The 22,491-nt window shown below is 40.9% G+C and overlaps 1 protein-coding gene across 3 annotated transcripts in view; it reads right to left on the minus strand.

The window, feature by feature from the left end:
• HACE1 (HECT domain and ankyrin repeat containing E3 ubiquitin protein ligase 1) overlaps positions 1-22,491 on the minus strand; it is a 187,641-nt gene that overhangs the window by 37,567 nt on the left and 127,583 nt on the right. For all 3 annotated transcript variants that reach the window (XM_068231230.1, XM_068231229.1, XM_068231228.1), the window contains one exon: positions 9,871-10,002. In XM_068231230.1, the coding sequence (XP_068087331.1) occupies positions 9,871-10,002 (132 nt within the window). The remainder of the gene's footprint in view (positions 1-9,870; positions 10,003-22,491) is intronic.

Consider the following 22,491-nt stretch of genomic DNA (forward strand, 5'->3'; position numbering starts at 1 on the left):
TAAAACTATAGTGGATGATGATGGAGAAATAGTGTGGCCAAAAAAAAAATAATGTGTGGCGAAAAAAAGCAAGATCTAGATCATTTAGGTGTGATAAGTAGTGATAAATTTATTGGCGAATGAATGTAAGTAGCTCTGAACCCTTGTATCATCATAGTACACTTCTGCTCTCTCTAAAACATGTGAAACTTGAGATGAGCAAAACAGAATAATCATATCTGGAAGGCAATACTGTGGTAAGGCACTCCTGTTTGTAAATATTCTGAGCTAACCTTACTGCTAGGCGTTTCATTGAGTAAAGCTAGTGACGAATCAAGGGGATCCTTTAACTCCCAAACACATCACTAACAATGCTGTATACCATATAATGCAGTGCAGAGGGATGCCATATTTACTGCTGGAAGGATCATGTAAAACAGTACTGGACAGTCCTTCCCCTACAGAATTGGACTTTTAAGACCATGACACAATAATTGTTGCCTGGAACAACTGTTGGTGACTGCTCTAGGAGACAGATTTATAAATTAATGCTGTAGAGACATGCTGTTCAACTACAATCAAGCTGCCTGTTCTATCAGCAGCAAGATGGATGGAGCCAGGAAGCATTGCATGACTGAAAGACAAGTAATGGACTAGGTGTCAAAAAATAGCACTCATTTTAGTAATCCAGCAATGTGGATTGCTTAACCAGTTAATGGCATCCTGACTTATTAAAACATCCTGTTTGAGCCTGTTAACAGCAACAGGATGTTTTAATAAGTCGCTCGTTCCCGCCGCCGCTCCGCACATGTGCGTGCCACTCCCACCGCCGTTTCTGTTAGGATTCCGTATTCAGTGATTGGGGAAGAGGACCGACAGTCCTCTACCCAATCGCAATGCCTGGAATGAATGGACGTGACCGCGATCAGCGCCCACGTCCAGTCACAAAACAGGAAGCTGTCACAGTGTAGTTAAATGTAAAAACACTTCCTATCAAACAGGAAAGTGTTCACTAGCGCCATCTAGTTTAATGTGATTTTAATGGTCAAATTGTATAGAAAATTCGCCATTTATGAAGGCAATCAATAAGAAACAATACTTTGGTTGATTGCTAAATAAGATAAAAATCGATCCAAAAGTTGGATTTTATGATCGAATTTGAAGAATCATTTCGTAAACGTGAACAATTAATAATTACCTTTCATTATTTTCAATTATAAAAATCGCATAACAAAATTGCATGTGGTGGAAAATTTGTACCGTTAATGGGAACCTTTAGGGCCCGTTCTCACTTGAGCGGGAATCACGCGATTCCCGCTCAAGGCAAACCGCTAGCGGTTTTGTAGAAACCGCTACAGCATGTAACACATGGCAGTGTTCCCACTGCCACGTTTGCGGTTAGCGTTAACCGCAAACATGTTACATGTAGCGGTTTGCCGGCGATTCGCGATTAGCATGCATAGTACGCTAATCGCGATCGCTCCAAAACTGTCGCAGTGTCCAGTGATTTTTCCGTGTTAATCGTGGGAAAATCACTCCCGCAAGGCGTTTTGCGATTTTAGATGTGAACGGGCCCTTAGACTTACTGGTAGCTATTGCCATTCAGGAAATTCTTTTAAAACAAAGAAAACTTTGAGACTCCACCATGAGGAGATGGAGTGGTCAAAAACCTGTCAGTTCTGTCAGATTTTAAAGCGGACCCAAACCAAACATTTTTTTTATTAAAAATATTTAGTTGCACCACTCTGACACATACAAAGAAAAATAAACACTCCTTCAAGCCTATGAGCATTTCAGTGCATGCTTTTCACCCTTCTCTTTTCATAACTAGGGTTATACAGGTGGCAGCCATTAGCAATTCCTCCATTGCCGGACACCACCTACTCCAGCATTTTGCCAGATTCTGTCCTGGCAATATGAAAGGAAGGGAGGGGTTCCTCCAATAAAAGCAAAATATTTTAGATTTGTCGTCATGCAGATAAAAAAGGCTGCTATTTTTTTTATAATTTAGAAAATAGATTTTATTTCAGAAATCTTGTATTTTTAATTTGGGTCCACTTTAAATGCTTACTTTTTTTTTGCTGTAGTGGTTCTTTAAAAGCAGCCTTATGTACGAATAAGGATAACCCGAAATGCACTTAGAGAAACACTGCCAGCGGACTTTTCCAAAGCACTAATACTTAAAGTCAAAAAGTAAAAAAAACAGAGGGAGAGAGGGGGAAAGAAAGTCTCAGAGGTCCTATCTAGTCACCATTTTACCTCTGCCACTCACTGTCAGATAAAATTGCAAGTTATAATTATGCATTTATCTTGTCACAAGCCAATTTTATAAGTAAATTTTAACACCAGGAAAATGACAAATTCCTTTAAAGGCTGCATATTAATTTACATAACTGTACAGTGAACCTCTAGCCTTTCAATTGCAGAGTAATTTCAAAATAAAATGAGATATAATCCTGATAATAAATGTAAACAATTAATAAGTGTCTTATTTGTCCCCCTGTGAGTGTCATGATGTGTTCGGGAATTGCATTAGGAAATGATGAGGACTGACTGTGCATATTTATCTTTAGCTAGTTAATAATGTGTATCTTTGCTAAGCGCAATGTGCAGTAATGTTGGCTCCCTATCTTGCAATTACAGAAAAGCTTATTTGCATTGCGGCTCTTCACAGCACATTGGATTTATTTACTCAGTAGATTACATTTAGGAGACAATACAAAATATGCATAGAAAGATAATTGCAGATAATACATTATTAGTCACATTGTATATATAAAGGCAAGACTTGGGAGCAGAATATCGAGAATACAGCTCTGTACTAACCACCACACAACCCAGAAGGGAAAATATAGGGTTTGTAGCAAAACACATGGCTTGGGCAATTTGTGGACTGATTATAGCAATTTACAAAAAGGAAATAACCAACATTTATTCTTTCAATGCATTCATGTTTATATTTCCTCTTGCTGTAGGTTGTTTCCCACTGCAGCGTCATACAGGTAAACAGCAAGTGTAGGAAAATTCTCAACTAAGCATCAATCAATCACAAATTTCTGTACGCACAGTGGGGGAGTATTGGTAAATCTCAGCAATAATCTACAATGTGCAGTGTATGGGAAGGGTGAAAACACAGAGGCTCATTAGGTTGCATTGTTCATCTTCCATAGGCAGTGATGAGAGAAACAAATCTAAAGGAGAGAGAGTGTAAAGAGCCTCTTTGGGTTTATATTTCCTTGGTAAGCCATCTAAATAAAAACAGGCCAAGGCAATAAAGCAGTGCAAAAAGCAATTGCCATGTGCAAAAGACCATAATCTATAACAACCAATGAGATATAATCTCTTAGCTGAAGACACTCCAATAAAATGAAACTGGACCAGTTGCAGTGAGTTACGGATACCTAACATTTCTTGATTGTGCTATCATTATGCTGATATTGAGGTTGATTTATTAAGGCAGTCACAAGAGTGGATTTATACTTTTACCTACCTAGAGGTTCCTGTTTCATAAGCAGCTCCCCCTTCCATGTACAGCAGTTACCCCTTGTGTGTCCAACAGCCCTCTGCAGGGGTGTAGCTACAACTCACTGGGCCCCATAGAATTTTTTTGGCCAGGCCCCCCTCCCCCCAGCCAAACAAACCCCTCCTTGCCAGTGGCCTCCCTTTGGTGGTGCTAACAGCCTACTAAAAGCCTTCTAATAATGATGTCTATAATGTGATTAGTCTTTTTCTAGCATAATGTGGCTAGAATGTGTGGGCAGCATGGTGCCATAGTGGATAGCACTCTTGTATTGAAGCACTGGGTCCTCGGTTCAAATCCCAACTGGGCACTATCTACATGGAGTTTGTATGTTATCTCCATGTCTTCATGGGTTTCCACCAGGCACTGTAGTTCCTCCCACATCCTAAAAACATGCAGATAACTTAATTGGCTTTCCCCTAAAATTGGCCCTAGACTGCGATGGGCATAGCCGGCCTTTGACCTGAGCGACTGGAGTGGTCGCTCAGAGTGCCAGCTTCCAAGGGGGCGCCTATAGCTGGTTAACTATACTGAGGGCACCTACACCTGATTTCCTATACTGGGGGCACATATAGCTGGCTACCTTTACTGAGGGCACCAACACCTGGCTACCTATTCTGGAGGCCATTATGCCTGGCTACCTATGGGGGGGGGGGGGGAGGGAGACCTTCAACTGACTTCCTATACTGGGGCACCTATGCTTAATGGCAACCTATATTGAGGGCACATACACAAGATCCTATACTGGGGGCACCTATACCTGGCTACCTACCTATACTGAGTCTGAGAGCGTTTTTTTTTTTGGGGGGGGGGGGGGCGCACTGCGGCTATAAATATGTAAATTGTCGGTGCTGTGGTATCATTCTGGGTGGGGGGGGGGAGCGGCTAACTGTCCCACTGATTTTGTTAAGATTCCTGAAAGATTCTAGCCATTTTTAAGTATATTCAGGATAATTCACTATTTCCATCCATTTGTGGTTATTAATAGTGATTTTTCTATTATACATATGTGACATGTCACAGAGATCTGAGCATTTGGCGTGATGTGTCACAATGTCAAAAAGGTTGGGAACCACTGTCCTATGAGATATCTCAGGAGAAATGGCGAATTGCATATGGGCATGTATTTGTGTGTGCGCACGTGGGAAGGGGATGAGGGGGCACAACAATCAGGTTTCGCTCAGGGCGCTGTGAAACCTAAGGCTGGCCCTGGCAATGGGCATATGACTATGGTAGGATTAGATTTTGAGCTTCTCTGAGGACAGTCAGTGACATGACTATATACTCTGTACAGTGCTGCAGAAGATGTCAGAGCTATATAAATACATAATAAGAATATGCTAGGACATTAGACTATGACTGAATTAGATTGTGAGATCCACTAAGGACAGTCAGTGACATGAATATGTACTCTGTAAAGTGCTGCAGAAGATGTCAGAGCTATATAAATACATAATAATAATATGGTAGGACATTAGACTATGACTATGGTAGTATTAGATTGTGAGCTTCTCTGAGCACAGCCAGTGAAATGACTATGTACTCTGTAATGTGCTGCAGAAGATGTCAGACCTATATATACATACTAATAATAATATGGTAGGGCATTAGACTATGACTACGGCAGGATTAGATTGTGAGATCCTCTGAGAACAGTCAGGAACATGACTATGTACTCTGTAAAGTGCTGCAGAAGATGTCAGAGCTATATAAATACATAATAATAATATGGTAGAACATTAGACTATGACTATGATAGGATTAGATTGTGAGCTTCTCTGAGCACAGTCAGTGAAATTACTATGTACTCTGTAACGTGCTGCAGAAGATGTCAGTCCTATATATACATATACATAATAATAATAGTAATAATAATAATAATAATATGGTAGGACATTAGACTAGGACTATGGTAGGATAAGATTGTGAGCTCCTCTGAGGACAGTCAGTTAATATGACTGTACTCTATAATGTGCTGCAGAACATTGTCTACACGCAATTGTGGTGAACTTATAATAATGCTAACACGCGCTAAAATGAACACAAGTTTATTTTTAGTTTAATTTAATTTAAAATCAGTAGATAATCTTCCTCAATCAATCAGTCCAATCTACATCACATACACACATACAATCCCTAACAGAAGGGCCCTTCTGGCTAATTATGCCCCTAAATGTGCACAAAAAATGTAAAATTCATCTGAAAAAACTAAAATCATAAAAAACTGGTGGATATAATTTATAAGTGAAGGAGATTCTCTACTTGGTAGGGAATCCACTCCAATAGTGTCCTCCAATAGTTCCTTACTGTGGTTTGTAGTCAGTATCAACTCACAGCATCAATCCGGGATTTATCCCATTAATAAACACAGTTCACATGGTTTGGGTGTATAAATAGATCAGGTATGTTTACACACTTTAATTTCGGCAGCTCCTGGTCTCCCCAGCTTCACCACCGCGAGCCCGGGTTCTCCTCGTAACAGCTGATGTGCACCGCTCTCTGCACTGGTAACCCGATGCAGCCTGCGTCACTTCCGGTTGTTAGACTATGAGGTCCGCTCGCTGCACTTCCGCCCAGCTTGCTCCGGTGTGCACTATTCTCTATGGGTGACGTCACCACTAAGGTCTCCTGGATCTTTGTTCAAAGGCGGCCGCTGCGCGCTCCTGCACATTTGAAAACCTGTTTGGATGCGGGTCTCACTGCAGGGAGCTTTCTCTTGAAAAGTATGTCCTGTGTTTAACTGTTTGAATGCTGTTCTGATTCAATATGGACAGCAGAGAATAAAGCCAGCGCTCACCACATGGGCTGCATTTATTTTCTTATGCAGCCATCTTCAGCATTAAATTCTAAGCCGATTTGCCGCATTCCTGCTGCAGAATGAGTTATTTATGGCCCAGAAATAGCCCAGCAAAGTTCCACGACTTTGCAAGTCGCAGATTTTGCTGCCTGGAAGAGGCAGAGCTGTGCGCAATAGCCCTGCCTCTTCTCCAGTCAATCTCCACCTCTCCCGCCCCTCTCAGTGACAGAAGCATGAGATGGGTGGGGAGAGGCGGAGATCGGTGGTGATTGACTGGAGAAGAGGCAGAGCTACTGCGCACATCTCTGCCTCTTCCAAGAAGAAAAAATATGCGATCCCTGGAACTTTGCTGGGCTATTTCTGGGACATAACTCTTTCTGCTGCTGGGATGCAGTGAATCAGCTTAGAATGGAGTGCTGAATATGATACTAAGGTAAAAAAAAAAAAAAAAGAGAGAGACTTCAGTGTATCTTTAATAACAGTTTATTTACCGGTATATTATGTCTTAATGTATGTATTTTATCTGCTGCTAAAATGTATAAAATGGTTAATAGTTGAACATAGAGAGAACCTCTCGATGCAGCCCCCCTTCTTTTGTGTGCCTCCCCCCCTCCCCTGGATTGTAAGCCTTTGACAGGACCCTCCCTCCTTGTGTATCATATCTGATTGTGCACTCAACCCATGGAATAATATGAAATTGTACTATTGGTGGTACTACTCCAGTGTATGATCTGGCATTCTGTATCTTGATTATTACCTGTATTGTGTTGTGTTGTCGGTCACCCCATTATCATAATCTGTAATCGTATTTATTGTACAGCGCTGCGTAATATGTTAGCACTATATAAATTCAATAAATAAGAATAATGATGACAGCACAGGTTGGTTGGCTGGTATGAGGAGAGGTAGCTAAATCAGTTCTCCTTCATGATGCTGCATAGGTGCTCTCTTCTTTAAGAGGAAAAGCAGGGGTGTAGGGATAAGTGGGGTGGCAGGTGGAGTGTGGCAGGTCAAAAAACAGCTGGGGCACCAAAATAGGTCCAACAGAGGAACTACTACACTGGCAGGACCGAGGGAGAGGAGTTAAAGATCCCCGAGGTCCTACGTAGGTGAACTATTTTACCTGTTCCATCAGGTAAAAGTGGGGATCTTGATTTATATGTGAAACAATTTATATTAAAGTAAAAAGCCAGCACAGTTCTGCAAAAACATTCTGTGGACAGATGAAACCAAGATCAACCTCTGAGAGAATTATAGCAAGAAAATAAAAGAAAAGGAGAAGGCTCATTATCCAAAGCATACCACATCATCAGTAAAACATGGTGGAGGCAGTGTGATGGCTTGTTCGTGCATGGCTGCCAGTGGCGCCAACCGAATTCTGAGGTGTTCAGAAACATACTGTATCATTTCATGGCAAAGATGGACAGGGTCGGACTGGGGCACTAAGGGCCCAACAGGAAAGCTTTAGCCCGGGCTTTGGTAGGACATTAGATTATGGTAAGTAATAGATTGTGAGCTCTTCTGAGGACAGTCCCCAACAGGGAGATGTCCACATGTGGCGCACGCAGCGTGCCGTAGCAAAAATAAGTGGGTGTCACCACGCACTGGAACATGGGCGCAGTCATGATTGGTCATGGGCAGACTTAAAAATACACAAAATAACAAAAAAAAAGTAGCGGTGTTATTCACAGAGATTGGGTCCGACCAGATACATTTTAGATAAAATCATCAAGTAGTTACATGCCTCATGATAATTCATCAAGTAGTCAAATGTAGTGTTTTGGGCGAACACCTAGATGTTCGGGTTCGCGAACGTTCGCCGAACATCGCCGCGATGTTCGGGTGTTCGCGCTGAACTCCGAACATAATGGAAGTCAATGGGGACCCGAACTTTCGTGCTTTGTAAAGCTTCCTTCACATGCTACATACCCCAAATTTGCAGGGTATGTGCACCTTGGGAGTGGGTACAAGAGGAAAAAAAATATTTGAAAAAGAGCTTATAGTTTTTGAGAAAATTGATTGTAAAGTTTCAAAGGAAAAACTGTCTTTTAAATGTGGAAAATGTAAGGTTTCTTTACACAGGTAACATGCTTTTTTCCCAGCAGACACAGAGTGGCAGTAAACACAATGCTATATAGTGTGGCTGAGCGAGGTACACAGAGTGGCAGTAAACAGAATGCTATATAGTGTGGCTGAGCGAGCGGTGTGCTACTATTCCCAGCAGACACAAAGTGGCAGTAAACACAATGCTATATAGTGTGGCTGAGCGAGGTACACAGAGTGGCAGTAAACAGAATGCTATATAGTGTGGCTGAGCGAGCGGTGTACTACTATTCCCAGCAGACACAGAGTGGCAGTAAACAGAATGCTATATAGTGTGGCTGAGCGAGGTACACAGAGTGGCAGTAAACACAATGCTATATAGTGTGGCTGAGCGAGCGGTGTACTACTATTCCCAGCAGCGACACAATGACTGGGGGGACCCTGGCTAGCGTGGCTGGAGCGCGAACTACCCTGCCTGCCTACCCAAAGCTAAACCCACAGACAAATGGCGGAGATATGACATGGTTCGGGTATTTATTTACCTGAACCACGTGACAGTTCGGCCAATCAGAGCGCGTTCGGGTCCGAACCACGTGACCCGTTCGGCCAATCACAGCGCTAGCCGAACGTTCGGGGAACGTTCGGCCATGCGCTCTTAGTTCGGCCATGTGGCCGAACGGTTTGGCCGAACACCATCAGGTGTTCGGCCGAACTCGAACATCACCCGAACAGGGTGATGTTCTGCAGAACCCGAACAGTGGCGAACACTGTTCGCCCAACACTAGTCAAATGGCGCAAAATAAAAATATTAAGTAGTCCAGTGCTGTCCAACTTTGCCCCTGGATAGCCTCTGGATATTCCTGTGCTGTGTAGAGACCATCTGAACAATCTTCAACATTAAAGTCAAAGATGCTTTTGGCCACGCTTTCCTTTCGTGAACAAGTGCGGCCGCACTGTGTAAATGAAAAGTATGGCCCGTGCCTGCGCAGTAGCATGCAACCACTAGTGCAAAGCTTTTTTCTCTGTACTCAAGTGGCTCCTAGCTACAGTGCAGGCACAAACCCACTGGCGCCTGTGCAGTGCGACTGTGCTCCCTTCCCCCTCCTGAGGTAAGTATATAACTTTTCACAGGTTTACTTTGAGGAAATCCTCCACCTAGAATCATTTCATAAAGTTAAAGTTACCTGGAGTGCCAACCACTTCACTTACTACTCTTATAGGTTTGTCCAAAAAACAAAGTTTGAGCAGTAAATTGCTGCATAGGCCATACCATATGGAGTGCATCACCCTTTAACATCCTTTGGTTAGAGTCATTTAATCCACAAGACAAACTGGACAAAGCAACACAATTTTGGAAAGCGATACATTTCATCCAATAATACTGTGTGCATGTCTTGCTGTTAGACTGGAGTTCAACAATAAGGTTAACAAAAATGAAGCAGATTATTCTCAACGGTTTAGAATGAAAGACATATTAGAAATAAACTACAGATCAGTGTGTTCAGGAAAATAAATTATAATGAGAGCTCACCAGTTCGTACTCATCAAACAGCTGTATGAGAGATGGCGGTATGAACATGTGAAATCCCTGTAAAAATCCATTGATCTGTGGTTGAATGGCTCTTGTCATGCGAAGTTCAGTAACAAGCTGTACATATTCTTCCTGAAAGAGAAATCACAAAATTTCGCATTTGTTACACTGGCTTTGTGATTACCATGGTAACTTGTCATCTAACGCCTAAAACACAGCTTTACTCTTCACTCCAAAAACAATAAGGTAAATTCTAACAGCAGCACATTCATCATGAGAATGGCTCTATCACCTCACATCATTTCCTATTGCCAGCAACCAGGCTTCAAGAACTGCTGCATATTAGGCAGAGCATTAATGTGTACAACAAATTATTATTTTTTTAATCATTTTTAAACCGCATCGCAAATTACAAAACATACACATAAATGCATCCTAAATATCGTGTAATAAGATTAGTCTTGTGAAATAAGCAGATAAGAAAACCTGTAGAGATATGGTGCCACCTAGTGGACAGTTCCAGGTGATTATCGTTCACTTTCAATGATATCAGAAGGGGAAATTTCACATAATCCAAACATTGCATTTTGCTCTAAAAACAATAATGATCCTTAGAAGAGAGTGAAACTAGGGCAATATTCTTGCATCCTATCATGATTTATGTTCATGCCTCATGTAAGTTCTTGTGCTTCTTTTGCTGCTTAAAGTGCAGCAACAGTTACAACAAAAGCTCTGGTAAAAACTTTAAGGGTGCCAGTTTTAAGAATAGGTTTTGCCTTCTAAAAATATGTGCTTTTCTTTACGGTAGTTATCATTTAAAAAAAAAAAAGAACAGGAAACAACAGTAGGTAGTAGCTGTTACACCGCCAATCACACCAGTTGTTGCTGTAGTCATATCTTCTACTGTGCTAGTAGATTGAAAAAAGCATGGTTACAGAGCTTGTACACAAGTATAAGTAATTCCGTAAAAGGTTGGCAAGAACTGCTATATTCATTCTGGGGTTTTGTTACACTGTCAAGCGCTTGATTAAAATTTAGCATGTATGTAGTAAAGCACAACATGCTTCCAATAAAGGCCCATTCACACTTGGAAAAGCAAGTGATAAGGTTTTGCGTGGGTGATTTTACCACAATTAGCGCAGTAAAATCACTGAACACTCTCGCGATTCCTAGCAATCACGATCAGCACTTTAAGCACTGTATCGGCACAATGCTGCATGCAACAGAGTTGCCGATTGCCGCTAATCACAAATCACCCGGGATCGGCGGCAACTGCGCCAGTGAGATCAGTGCCAAAGGGTTAATATTGCGCTAGCGCTTTAAAAAATGCTAGCACTTCGGCGATTAGCGGGAATCACCAGCCAATTGCTCTAGTGTGAACGGGCCCTTGAGGTTTGAATAAAAGGAAGTGTGCTAACTGGTGTAAGGTAGTGTAGGAGCCAGCTCAGCACAGGAAACCGGAACGCTTCTGAACTGGCGTGGTACAAACACTGCAGCCTTTTGTAAAACAAAACAAAAAAAAACAACAACAACAAAAAAGATTCTCATACTTAAAGTGGAATAAAACTCTTGGCATAACATTCAATAATAATGTTTTCCTACTTTTTATTACCCATTAAATTACCATATTTGCTTGTGTAACCAAGTAATATTGTCTGTCTACAAATTCCCAAAGTACAGTTTACTTGCTCTCAAAGCTGCCATTACATAGCTGTTATATTTATATATTAAAATCTATCTAGTGATCACTTCTCAGCTCTTACTGCTTCTCCACGCAGCACAGGTCTGAGTGGAGAAGCAGTAAGAGCTGCAGTTTGCTAATGTTTACTAAATATATCTGACAAAGGAATGTAAACAAAAGATAATGTTATCACCACTTCAGATGTGGCCAGAAGCAGCTCATTGAAGCAGGGAGCTTTTCACTGAAGCACAAAGTGCTGTTAATTTTAACTGTTTGAATGCTGTTCTGCTACAATTTTTTGTGGTAGTAAATGTTATGCTGTAAATAATCTTTTAGAGCAAATAGGAAATGCTGAGTTTCATAAAACTTTAACAGTAGCCATTTTGTATTAAGGTGTGTGTTGCAGATTGCCGTTCTTATAAAATTCTGAAGGTTAATATTCATAAGTGTTGTTTGATTTGGCCTAATCCCTTTTTCACCTGCTCTTTTCTATTTGAAGTCCCTGCAAAATTAGTGCAGGTTCATTTCTGCATGCTTGTTTTAAAGCCACATGACCAGGCAGTTCATTTCCTATTTTCATGCCTTTACATATTTCCATACATGTTATGACTATGGGATTTCTTTTCTCACTTGCAAAATTGGTTGATGCATGATGTGTGTCTTCCCTTTGTGAAGGTTTCAGAAACACAGTGGCCCCAATTCACTAAGCTTTATCAAAATTCACTAGGCTTTATCAAACGTTTGATAATTTACCTCATGGGTAAAATCTAATTTTGAGTTCACTGAGGTGTTAAATATTTATTGAATGTTTTTATCGATAAAACGTTCAATAAATCTATAACACCTTAGTGAATTCAAAATGAGATTTTACCCATGAGGTAAATTATCTAACGTTTGATAAAGTGTTTGATAAATTTTAGTGAATTGAGGCCAATATGTTCTGGGTTTAGATGTGATGCATGAAGTATCTGTGTGCTGGCACCAATCGTTGTGGGACAGTGTAGGCAATAGTCCAGTGGAGAAAATTATAATCTTGGCCAACTGGCTTGGCTAAACAGCCTTCATTTAAAAAAAAAACAAAAAAAAGAGGTTTTCTGTCTGTTACGGGTTGATGCTTGCAAAGTAAAACTGTATTAAATATCACTGCATAGGAAACCCTAATCTAACAGAAAAAATGCAATAGTGGAGTGGCAAATCCCATTACTGCATGGGAAGCAGTGCTCTAACAGAAAAATACAATAATTCAGTAGCCTTTCCTATCACTGCATGGGAAGCACAGATCTAAGAAAAAACAATAATGCAGTGAAAGTTCCTATGACTGCATGGAAAGCACTGATCTAACAGAAAAATACAAAAATGTAATGGCAATACCTCTTACTGTATGGAAAGCACTGATCTAAGAAAAATACAATAATACAGTGGCTGTACATATCACTGCATGGGAAGCATGTATCTAAGAAAAATGCAATAATGCAGTGGCAGTACCTATTACTGTATGGGAAGCATTGATCTAAGAAAAATACAATAATGCAGTGGCAGCACCTATTACTGCATGGATCTAAGAAAAATACAATAATGCAGTGGCAGTTCCTATTACTGCATGGATCTAAAAAAAATACAATAATGCAGTGGCAGTTCCTATTACTGCATGGATCTAAGAAAAACACAATAATGCAGTGGCAGTTCCTATTAATGGATGGGAAGCATAGATCTAAGAAAAATACAAGAAGGCAGTGGAAGTTGCTACCGCTGCATGGGAAACACTGATCTAAAAGAAAAATACAATAATGGAGTGGCAAAACCTATTACCGTACTTGCATGTGGCTGTTCCTATCACTACAATAATGTAGTGGCTGTTCCCATCTCTGATTGGAAAACACTGAATTAAGAGCAATACAATAATGCAGTGAATGATTTAACAGAAAAACACAATAGGGTACTGGCAGTTCCACGGAAAGCATGCATCTAAGAAAAATAAATAATGCAATGAAATTTCCTACCGCTGCATGGGAAGCACTGATCTAACAGAAAAATACAAAAATGCAGTGGCAGTTCCTATCACTGCATGGAAAGCACAGATCTAAAAATATAAAATAATGCAGTGGCAGTTCTCATCACTGCACAGGAAGCATGCATCTAAGAAAAATAAATAATGCAATTAAATTTCCTATCACTGCATTGGAAGCACTGATCTAACAGAAAAATGCAATAATACACAGGTAGTTCCTATCACTGCATGGAAAGCACAGATCTAAAAATATACAATAATGCAGTGAAACTTCTTATCACTGCACAGGAAGCATTGATCTAAAAAAATACAATGAAATACAAATACAATGAAAGCGCCTATCGCTGCATGGGATGCACTGGTCAAAAATACAATAATGCAATGGGCAGTTCCTATCACTGCGTGGGAAGCACGGATCGAACAGAAATATACAATAGTGCAGAGGTAGTTCCTATCACTGCACAGGAAGCATAGGTCTAAGAAAAATTCAATAATGCAGTAGCAGTACCTATCGATGCATGGGAAGCGCTTATCTAACAGAAATATACAATAATGCAGTGGCCGTTCCTATTACTGTATGGGAAGTACAGAGCGAAGAAAAATATAACAATGCAGGGACAGTTCCTATCACTGCATGAAAAGCACAGATCTCCAAAAAATACAGTAATGCAGAGGCAGTTCTTATCATTGCATGGGAAGCACTGATCTAACAGAAAACAATACAATAACGCAGCGGCAGTACCAATTGATGCATGGGAAGCACTGATCAAACAGAAAAATACAGTAATGCAGAGGGAGTCCCATCAATGTACAGGAAGCAGTGATCTAACAGAAAAATACAATAATGCAGTGGCAGTTCCTATCACTGCATGGGATGTACTGATCTAACATCTTACTTATCCTATTTATCACAAAAGCAGAAATCAAGGGAAAATAGTAAAAGTTAACATATCCTAAAAAAAATCCTATTAGGAAAAAAAATCCAAACAAGAAGTAGATCCCCACTCTCAAAAAAAAAAAAAAAATACTTTCTCTGTTCCTTTTATCAGAAAATAATGGATTTCACTTGGTTTGAGATGTTGTAAGTTAGCAGCAAACAATAACTAGCAAATTACACAGTGACATTTGTAAAATATATTTTGTTGCCTTCTTCTCCCCTCAGTTGGGATTTGGAAAAACTTCTTATAGAAGATTTGCAAATAAGTTTTTCTTTCTGAAATGGTATTTCCCACTTTCTAAAGTACCACATAGCTGAAGCATTCATCTAATAATCTAATCCAAAAGATCATAAAGCTCAACAATTCAGTGTGAACAAATGACATCACTAGAACTTATGCTTAGACACAAACTCTACATTTGGCTGTAAAGGCACGGACATAAGGCTACATTCGCAGTGGGCGTCATCCCTAAGGGCCTGTTTCTACTACATGCGGATTCTGGATGCAGAAAAACTGACTCCAATGAATGGCTATGGGCTTGTTTCCACTAAACGCAATTTTTCTAATGCAGATTTCCCATAGGCATTAATTGGAGTCAGTTTTCTGCATCCAGAAACTGCGTGTAGTGGAAATAGCCCCTAAAGCTACATTCAAGGTGCATATACAGTATATTTAAATAATACGTACACATTGAAACATAAAAGGTGCAGTGCGATGAATCCGTCGGGTATATCGCGATGTGCGGTACCACGTGGCGCATGCGTTAGCAGTTGCAGTGAAGCATACTTTCTATGTACTGTATGCTTCACTGCATGCTGAGCACATAATGTGACTCTGTTGTGTTCCTGTTTTAACAGGGGATGCAATGCAATTCCCCACTGTGAACGCAGCCTTATTCAAACAAATAAACTAGATAGCAATAGAGAATAGCCATGTTCACCTCAACTGAACAAATCCCAGATCAAGTTTGCTGTTGGCACACCAGCCAGTTAAATTATGGTAGCAGAAGTACAGTACAATGGTGGCCACTAACGATCCAATCTTTTTTGTCCAATCTGACCAATTCTATGTACTATAAGGGACTGCCTAAAGTATTAATGCAATATATTCACTCAGTTTTCTCTTCTACTACATAGATTTAGTAAGATTTGACAAAAAAAAGATTGGATCATCAGTGGTCACCATCAGCTTTATGTGGGTGATTGTCAAGCTAACATCACAGCTACTAGCAAAAAATATTTTCTCATCACATAGATTGTACAACTGACATATAGGAAGGCCAGCACTGGTGTAATATGTTACTCTATAACTACCCAAAGTACTGCTAGTATTCAACCACCAGCAAGGGAGCATTTCAAGCAACATTGGGGAGGGGGGCAACTACACAGTACACAGTAGTATTTAATCCTATTTCTTTGAATTGAGCAAATTAAAGTGTGCATTTATATGTCAAGAATATATTGCCTATCCTACTGCTTCATTCCCTAGGTACTGTCACCCATTCAGGACAAAAAGTATAAAGTAATGACTAAGTCCAGTATAATATGTTGCAGAATAACGTCTGTGCTTCTAGAATTCAGAATGCAGCTCTTGCCGCACATTGCAGAATATGGTCAGTTGGTTTGCTTACTATGTGCAACTAAATGTTCAAATAGATGCCATAGGTGAATTTTTATACACAGCTAACTAAAGACATAAGTGCCAAAATATATAGAGCAAATAACAATAAACAATGGTTTGATTTATCAAGACAGAAAACTGGAGCAGAAGTAAAATAGTGGCTCAGAGCAGCCAATCAGGTTTCAGTTTTCAGATTTTCAATGATCGCTTTGCGCTGTTGCTCCACTTTTGCTCTCGGTTTATTTTCACTGTTTTTAATAAACCCACCTAGCGTGCAGTAGCTCCTAGCAGATAAAAGAAAATGCTCAGCCAGTGCTATGTCTACTAATTTACGTATTCACTTAACGGCAGAAAACAGATGAGCAGAATATTCAATATTAGCCTTACCGCGATGCAATTACACAGCAAGTAATATGTAGTGAAATGATGCTGCTAGTATTAAATGCTGCACTTAGGAATGTAGCAGCAGCCTACATTCTGTATGTCAAATGCTTTGGCATTCCCAAAGTCAGTGATCCAGAAGCTGCACTGCATGCCTTTTCATATTGCTCTGCAGTGTACTTTGAATATATTCTATAGAATGTGCACATTTTTTGTTGCTGTATAAAGCAGGAAGAAAAAAAACCCTGACAATCCCAATCTAAAGTGTAAATGATTTCTTAAAATGCCTCTAAGCGAATACAGGAAACAATAACATATGGGCATACTTTTTTATATTTATTAATGGGCATTGGCTCATTGCCAACAATGTGCTTAAATACCCAACAGCTTTGTCACGCTGTCAGCTGGGGCTTTCTGTGCCTTGCCAAATAGGAAGAAATCCATAGTTCATCAAACAACAGTTCTCACAGCTCACTGGACCACTCATGGGTCAGGGTTAATGGGTATGCATGCTGAGCTGCAGGTGGATTGGTGACTCCATCAAATGTAATAACCTGTGACTAAACAGGGGCATTCTTGCACTTTAGACTGTGACAGATTGCGTAGACGCAGCTAACCCCTACAGCTGCTTTATATTAGCCACATTTACAAATACCCACTTGTTCAGCAGATTAATTGTGTACAAATAACATTTCCTATTACAAAAGGGCACTGGGCAACCACTCTCTCAGTACACACACTGTGAGCGCCTCAATATAATGTATCTACCAGTCTGTTTTACATTAAATAACAGGATAAACTAAAATGTAAACCAATACTGTATTCTCCTTAAAAAAAAAAAATCTAAATGCTGTTTCATCATACCATGAGCAAGAAGGTATAATATTAATAATAATAATAATAATAACAGGTAAACAACTGCATTTAGCTAATCCTGCAATGTGCAGTGAACTGTGGACTCCTATGGCTCTACTTCATTTCATAGGGGTTTCTGTACATATGCACTTGCACGGTGTGAAAAAATCTTGGAAAAAATAATTAACAATTGCGTGGTCCCTTCTCCACCCTGTCCCAACACCAAGCCGTATGGCCTTCAACATTGGGGGGTACACTGAAAGGGTGGGGTGAAATATTCTTGCAAGCAACACTATCGTAATGATGCAAAGCAAGGAACTTGTGTTGCCCCCCCAAAAAGAATACAAAGAGGGCTAAAAGTAGTAGTAAACGCCTCTACAAAATAAATGAGTAGAATTAGTAAATGGCATCATTTTATGAGCCCTTATTTATTCATATAAATGTGTAACATTTTAAAAACATCAAAGTCGTGAAAAATATTAACTATATTTTATGGTCATCCAGCATTGTAAGCCATGTCTACTTTCCAAACAAATTCTTCATCAACTTTTCTTCATCTGTGTTTTGTTCTTCATTTGTACTCTTCCTCTTGTCTGAAGAACTGGCAACCACCATGTTCTCTCACTGCTTCCCCAATAAAAAGTGACTAGGAGCCCTACAACTGGCATAATTGAATTTCCTTTCATGGGTTTCTATTGGTCCAGACAATGCAAAGTCTTGGTGCCATATTTATATACAGTACAATACAACTGGCCTTTAACTTTGGGAAATCACAGAGTATGGAGTCGCACACCACTGGTTAGGTGCTGAACCAATATGTAATCCACAACAAATTCCAGAGGGTCTGCACACTCTTGAGTACCAAGTCCTGTTTATTAAAGGGAACCAGAGAGGAACGTAAAAAAAAAAAAAAAAGCTTTTACCTGGGGCTTCTTCCAGCCCCATAAGCCTGGATCACTCCCACGCCGCCATCCTCGGCCAATTGTCCGCATCACAGGGGCTCCCTCCATACCCGTACGCATGCGGATGCGCAGTGAGCAGCCTGACGCATACGTAAATAGAGGGAGCCCCGTGTGATGCGGACAATTGGCCACGTCTGCCGGCCGACTGGCGGCCATGACGGGACCCGGTACCGGCAGATTCAGGCAGCAAAGGACGGCGGCGTGAGAGTGATCCGTGCGTATGGGGCTGGAGGAAGCCCCAGGTATGTATAGAATCTTTTTCCTGGGGCCTCTGGTTCCCTTTAAACACAATCATTCCAAAAACCAATGAGTCGTTTCGGGGCCCCAGGGGGTCCCCTTTGTCAAGGCTACAGTACAGAATGGTAACAGCGTGTAACATCAACAGGGTGATATATAACTGATTCCATGTCATTAAGCAACACCTCAGAAACATTCAAAATTGCCGCCAAAATTAACATAATTAGCATATGTAAACATTGCCATTGTACATAACAATCTCAGGTACATAGATAGTGGATGACAATAGGTGCTTTACCATTACTGTAAATCTGTTGGCTGACCACTATGCCGTCCTGCATGCATGGCTATTGTCATGTTTTAATGCACGCTGCTCTGCAGTAACACTAACATCTCCTGGCCGTTAGGGCGGAAGTCCCGCCTCGCTCATGCCATTGTCAGCACCGGGACCCAGCGAGACGATTCTCACTGGACTTTGGCGCTGTCACTCACCGCCTGCTCTCTCGCCCCCCCCCGGGACTGGACCTTCCAATCAGCATAGGGAGGCTGGGCATCAAACTCTGTGGTGGGTGGCTCTAACCGGGGGGATGGCGGATAGTTTGGCTGCGAATCCCAGCGTAAACACATAGAAATAAGTAGTACGTTTCTTCCAGAGTAAAATGAGCCATAAATTACTTTTCTCCTATGTTGCTGTCACTTCCCATTTTCAGCAATTTACCCAGTGGTGACATTTTCTTGATAAAAGGAAATACCAAGAAAACACAGGTCTGAAAGTCCTGGCCACATCAATTAACAAGGAAGGGGGGGGGGGGTACTGGGCTGCAGGAGAGGGAGTAAATAATTGCTGCACTTGGGAGCCTGGAGGATTTATTGGCTGCACTTAAGGGACAGAAGGAGTTAATGGCTGCAATACTGTATGCAGTGCAGTCATCAACCCCTCCTGAACTATACTTGAGTCGATATTCCTATGTATGGAGTAGCACTCTCTGGTAAACCATCCAGTAAGGAATGGTAGGTGTGCTGGAGAAAGATCCCGGACACCACAGGATCCAATAGTATCCAATCGTAATAATCCGCACCACCTTCAAGTATGTATCTTCATTTATTGGTAGAAAAAGACAAACAAATTAAAAAGAACTGCATGGCAAGACAGTCCGCTGTTTCGGGCTACCTGCCCATCTTCAAGTTGCCCAGTTCTGATTAAAACACATATCAAAAGCACACATATATACAAGTATCATCCAATCACAGAAGGTATACAAATTAGAGGACCTGATGGGGAACTGATCATTTACATATTCCGGCCACACCTACAAGGCCACACAATAAGCTGATTGGCTGGAAAAGAATTTCAAATTCCCAGCACTAAAAACACAATAATGATCATTATTACCATGCCCCATCGATATATGAATATAAGCATATATAAGCATATATAAGCATGAACGGGTGTCAAAAATTAAGAGTAAATACTCACATGGGGAAAAAAACCTATAAATAAACCCCCACTGATAAGGATTGATAGGAAAGGTCTGCCGTCCAATAGAAACAACAAGGAGCGTGTACTACACACTATATATGGAAAGAATGCCAATCTCTTAGCATGCCGCCGGAAAGAACGCCATAAAACGCCAAGAGAACGCCTTGCTGTACGCAGCGGTGTTCCACCTTATACGGAGTACAGGGTCTGCGGGGTAAGGTGATTCCGCCTTGTTACGTAATTTCGCCAAGCTGGTATGAAATTCCTCCTTATTACGGAATTCCTCCTATTTACGTGATTCCGTTTTATACGGAAGTTTTTAGGCGTTCTCTTGGCGTTTTATGGCGTTCTTTCCGGCGGCATGCTAAGAGATTGGCATTCTTTCCATATATAGTGTGTAGTACACGCTCCTTGTTGTTTCTATTGGACGGCAGACCTTTCCTATCAATCCTTATCAGTGGGGGTTTATTTATAGGTTTTTTTTCCCCATGTGAGTATTTACTCTTAATTTTTGACACCCGTTCGTGCTTATATATGCTTATATTCATATATCGATGGGGCATGTTAATAATGATCATTATTGTGTTTTTAGTGCTGGGAATTTGAAATTCTTTTCCAGCCAATCAGCTTATTGTGTGGCCTTGTAGGTGTGGCCGGAATATGTAAATGATCAGTTCCCCATCAGGTCCTCTAATTTGTATACCTTCTGTGATTGGATGATACTTGTATATATGTGTGCTTTTGATATGTGTTTTAATCAGAACTGGGCAACTTGAAGATGGGCAGGTAGCCCGAAACAGCGGACTGTCTTGCCATGCAGTTCTTTTTAATTTGTTTGTCTTTTTCTACCAATAAATGAAGATACATACTTGAAGGTGGTGCGGATTATTACGATTGGATACTATACTTGAGTCGATAAAATATTCCAGCTGAAGAGGGTCAAATATTGGGAGTCGACATATGCACGAGGTTGACTTATATCCGAGGGTGTTATATATATATATATAGTGTATAAAGGAGAGTTTGTTGATAATTAGCTCATCTATGGAACTGGGATGATAGTAAAAATACTGTCCATACAACTTAACTGAAATTTTTTTCAAAATAGTGTAGCAAAATACATACATGAATTCTGTATTTAATGCAGGCACGTGTATGTGCATATTATCCATAAGCTTATGACAGAAATTTTGGGAATCATGCAAACGCTTACAGCATACAGCCAGATTAGCGCAGTTGTGCCTAGAATTACAGGAGCATACTCTGCATATTTAAAACAGTCTGCAAGTGCCACTCATAAAAGAATGACAAGCACATCAAGTACTCTGTGTGTTCCTGTGAATACTCTCCACATAGAGACACAGACACATAACTGAGTGCAGCAATGGAGAATCGTGTTAAACAGAGAATGTGCCAGTTCCTTGTGCTGTGCCTTTCTGTAGTGTGTCTGTGTTGCAGATGTATACGTTTCACAAGGTAAAAAGAAATTGCCTGCACCTCCCTACAGCAATTGTTAAGAGGTCAGCACTCCACAGAATAAAGAAAAACATGCAGCAAGGATGTTTACACTACATTCTGGAAGGAACCAAACCTTTGCTCTGTGAAATCCATTTTTTCCCAGATTTTCTTATAAAAACTGTTGCTTTAGAAATGTGTTAGCAGGTACAGAATACAGGATGATGAAAAAGGACTTCACATTATTTATCGTTAATTAAATGGTTGTTTGAACCACAAGCACAGCAATTAAAGATGTATTTTTATCTTAAAAGGATACTGTAGGGGGGGGGTCGGGGGAAAATGAGCTGAACTTACCCGGGGCTTCTAATGGTCCCTCGCAGACATCCTGTGTTGGCGCAGCCACTCACTGATGCTCCGGCCCCGCCTCCAGTTCACTTCTGGAATTTCTGACTTTAAAGTCAGAAAACCACTGCGCCTGCACGCCCGTGTCCTTGCTCCCGCTGATGTCACCAGGAGTGTACTGCGCAGACACAGACCATACTGGGCCTGCGCTGTGCGCTCTTGATGACATCAGCGGGATCGAGGATACGGCAACGCAGGCGCAGTGGTTTTCAGACTTTAAAGTCTGAAATTCCAGAAGTGAACCGGAGGCGGGGCCGGGGCATCGGTGAGTGGCTGCGCCAACACAGGATGTCTGCGGGGGACCGTTAGAAGCCCCGGGTAAGTTCAACTGATTTTCCCCTGACCCCCCTACAGTATCCCTTTAAGTGATATCCTAGGAATAAAGCATGTATTGAGGAGCCGTATACATTTTGTTATCTTTGCAGGGCTTTGGGTAATACATAGTTACATAGTTATTTTGGTTGAAAAAAAGACATACGTCCATCGAGTTCAACCAGTACAAAGTACAACTCCAGCCCGTCCCCCACATACCCCTGTTGATCCTGAGGAAGGCGAAAAACCCCCCACAAGGCATGGTCCAATTAGCCCCAAAAGGGAAA

This window comes from Hyperolius riggenbachi, chromosome 4, assembly GCF_040937935.1.
Source record: "Hyperolius riggenbachi isolate aHypRig1 chromosome 4, aHypRig1.pri, whole genome shotgun sequence".
NCBI classification, from domain to species: Eukaryota; Metazoa; Chordata; class Amphibia; order Anura; family Hyperoliidae; genus Hyperolius; species Hyperolius riggenbachi.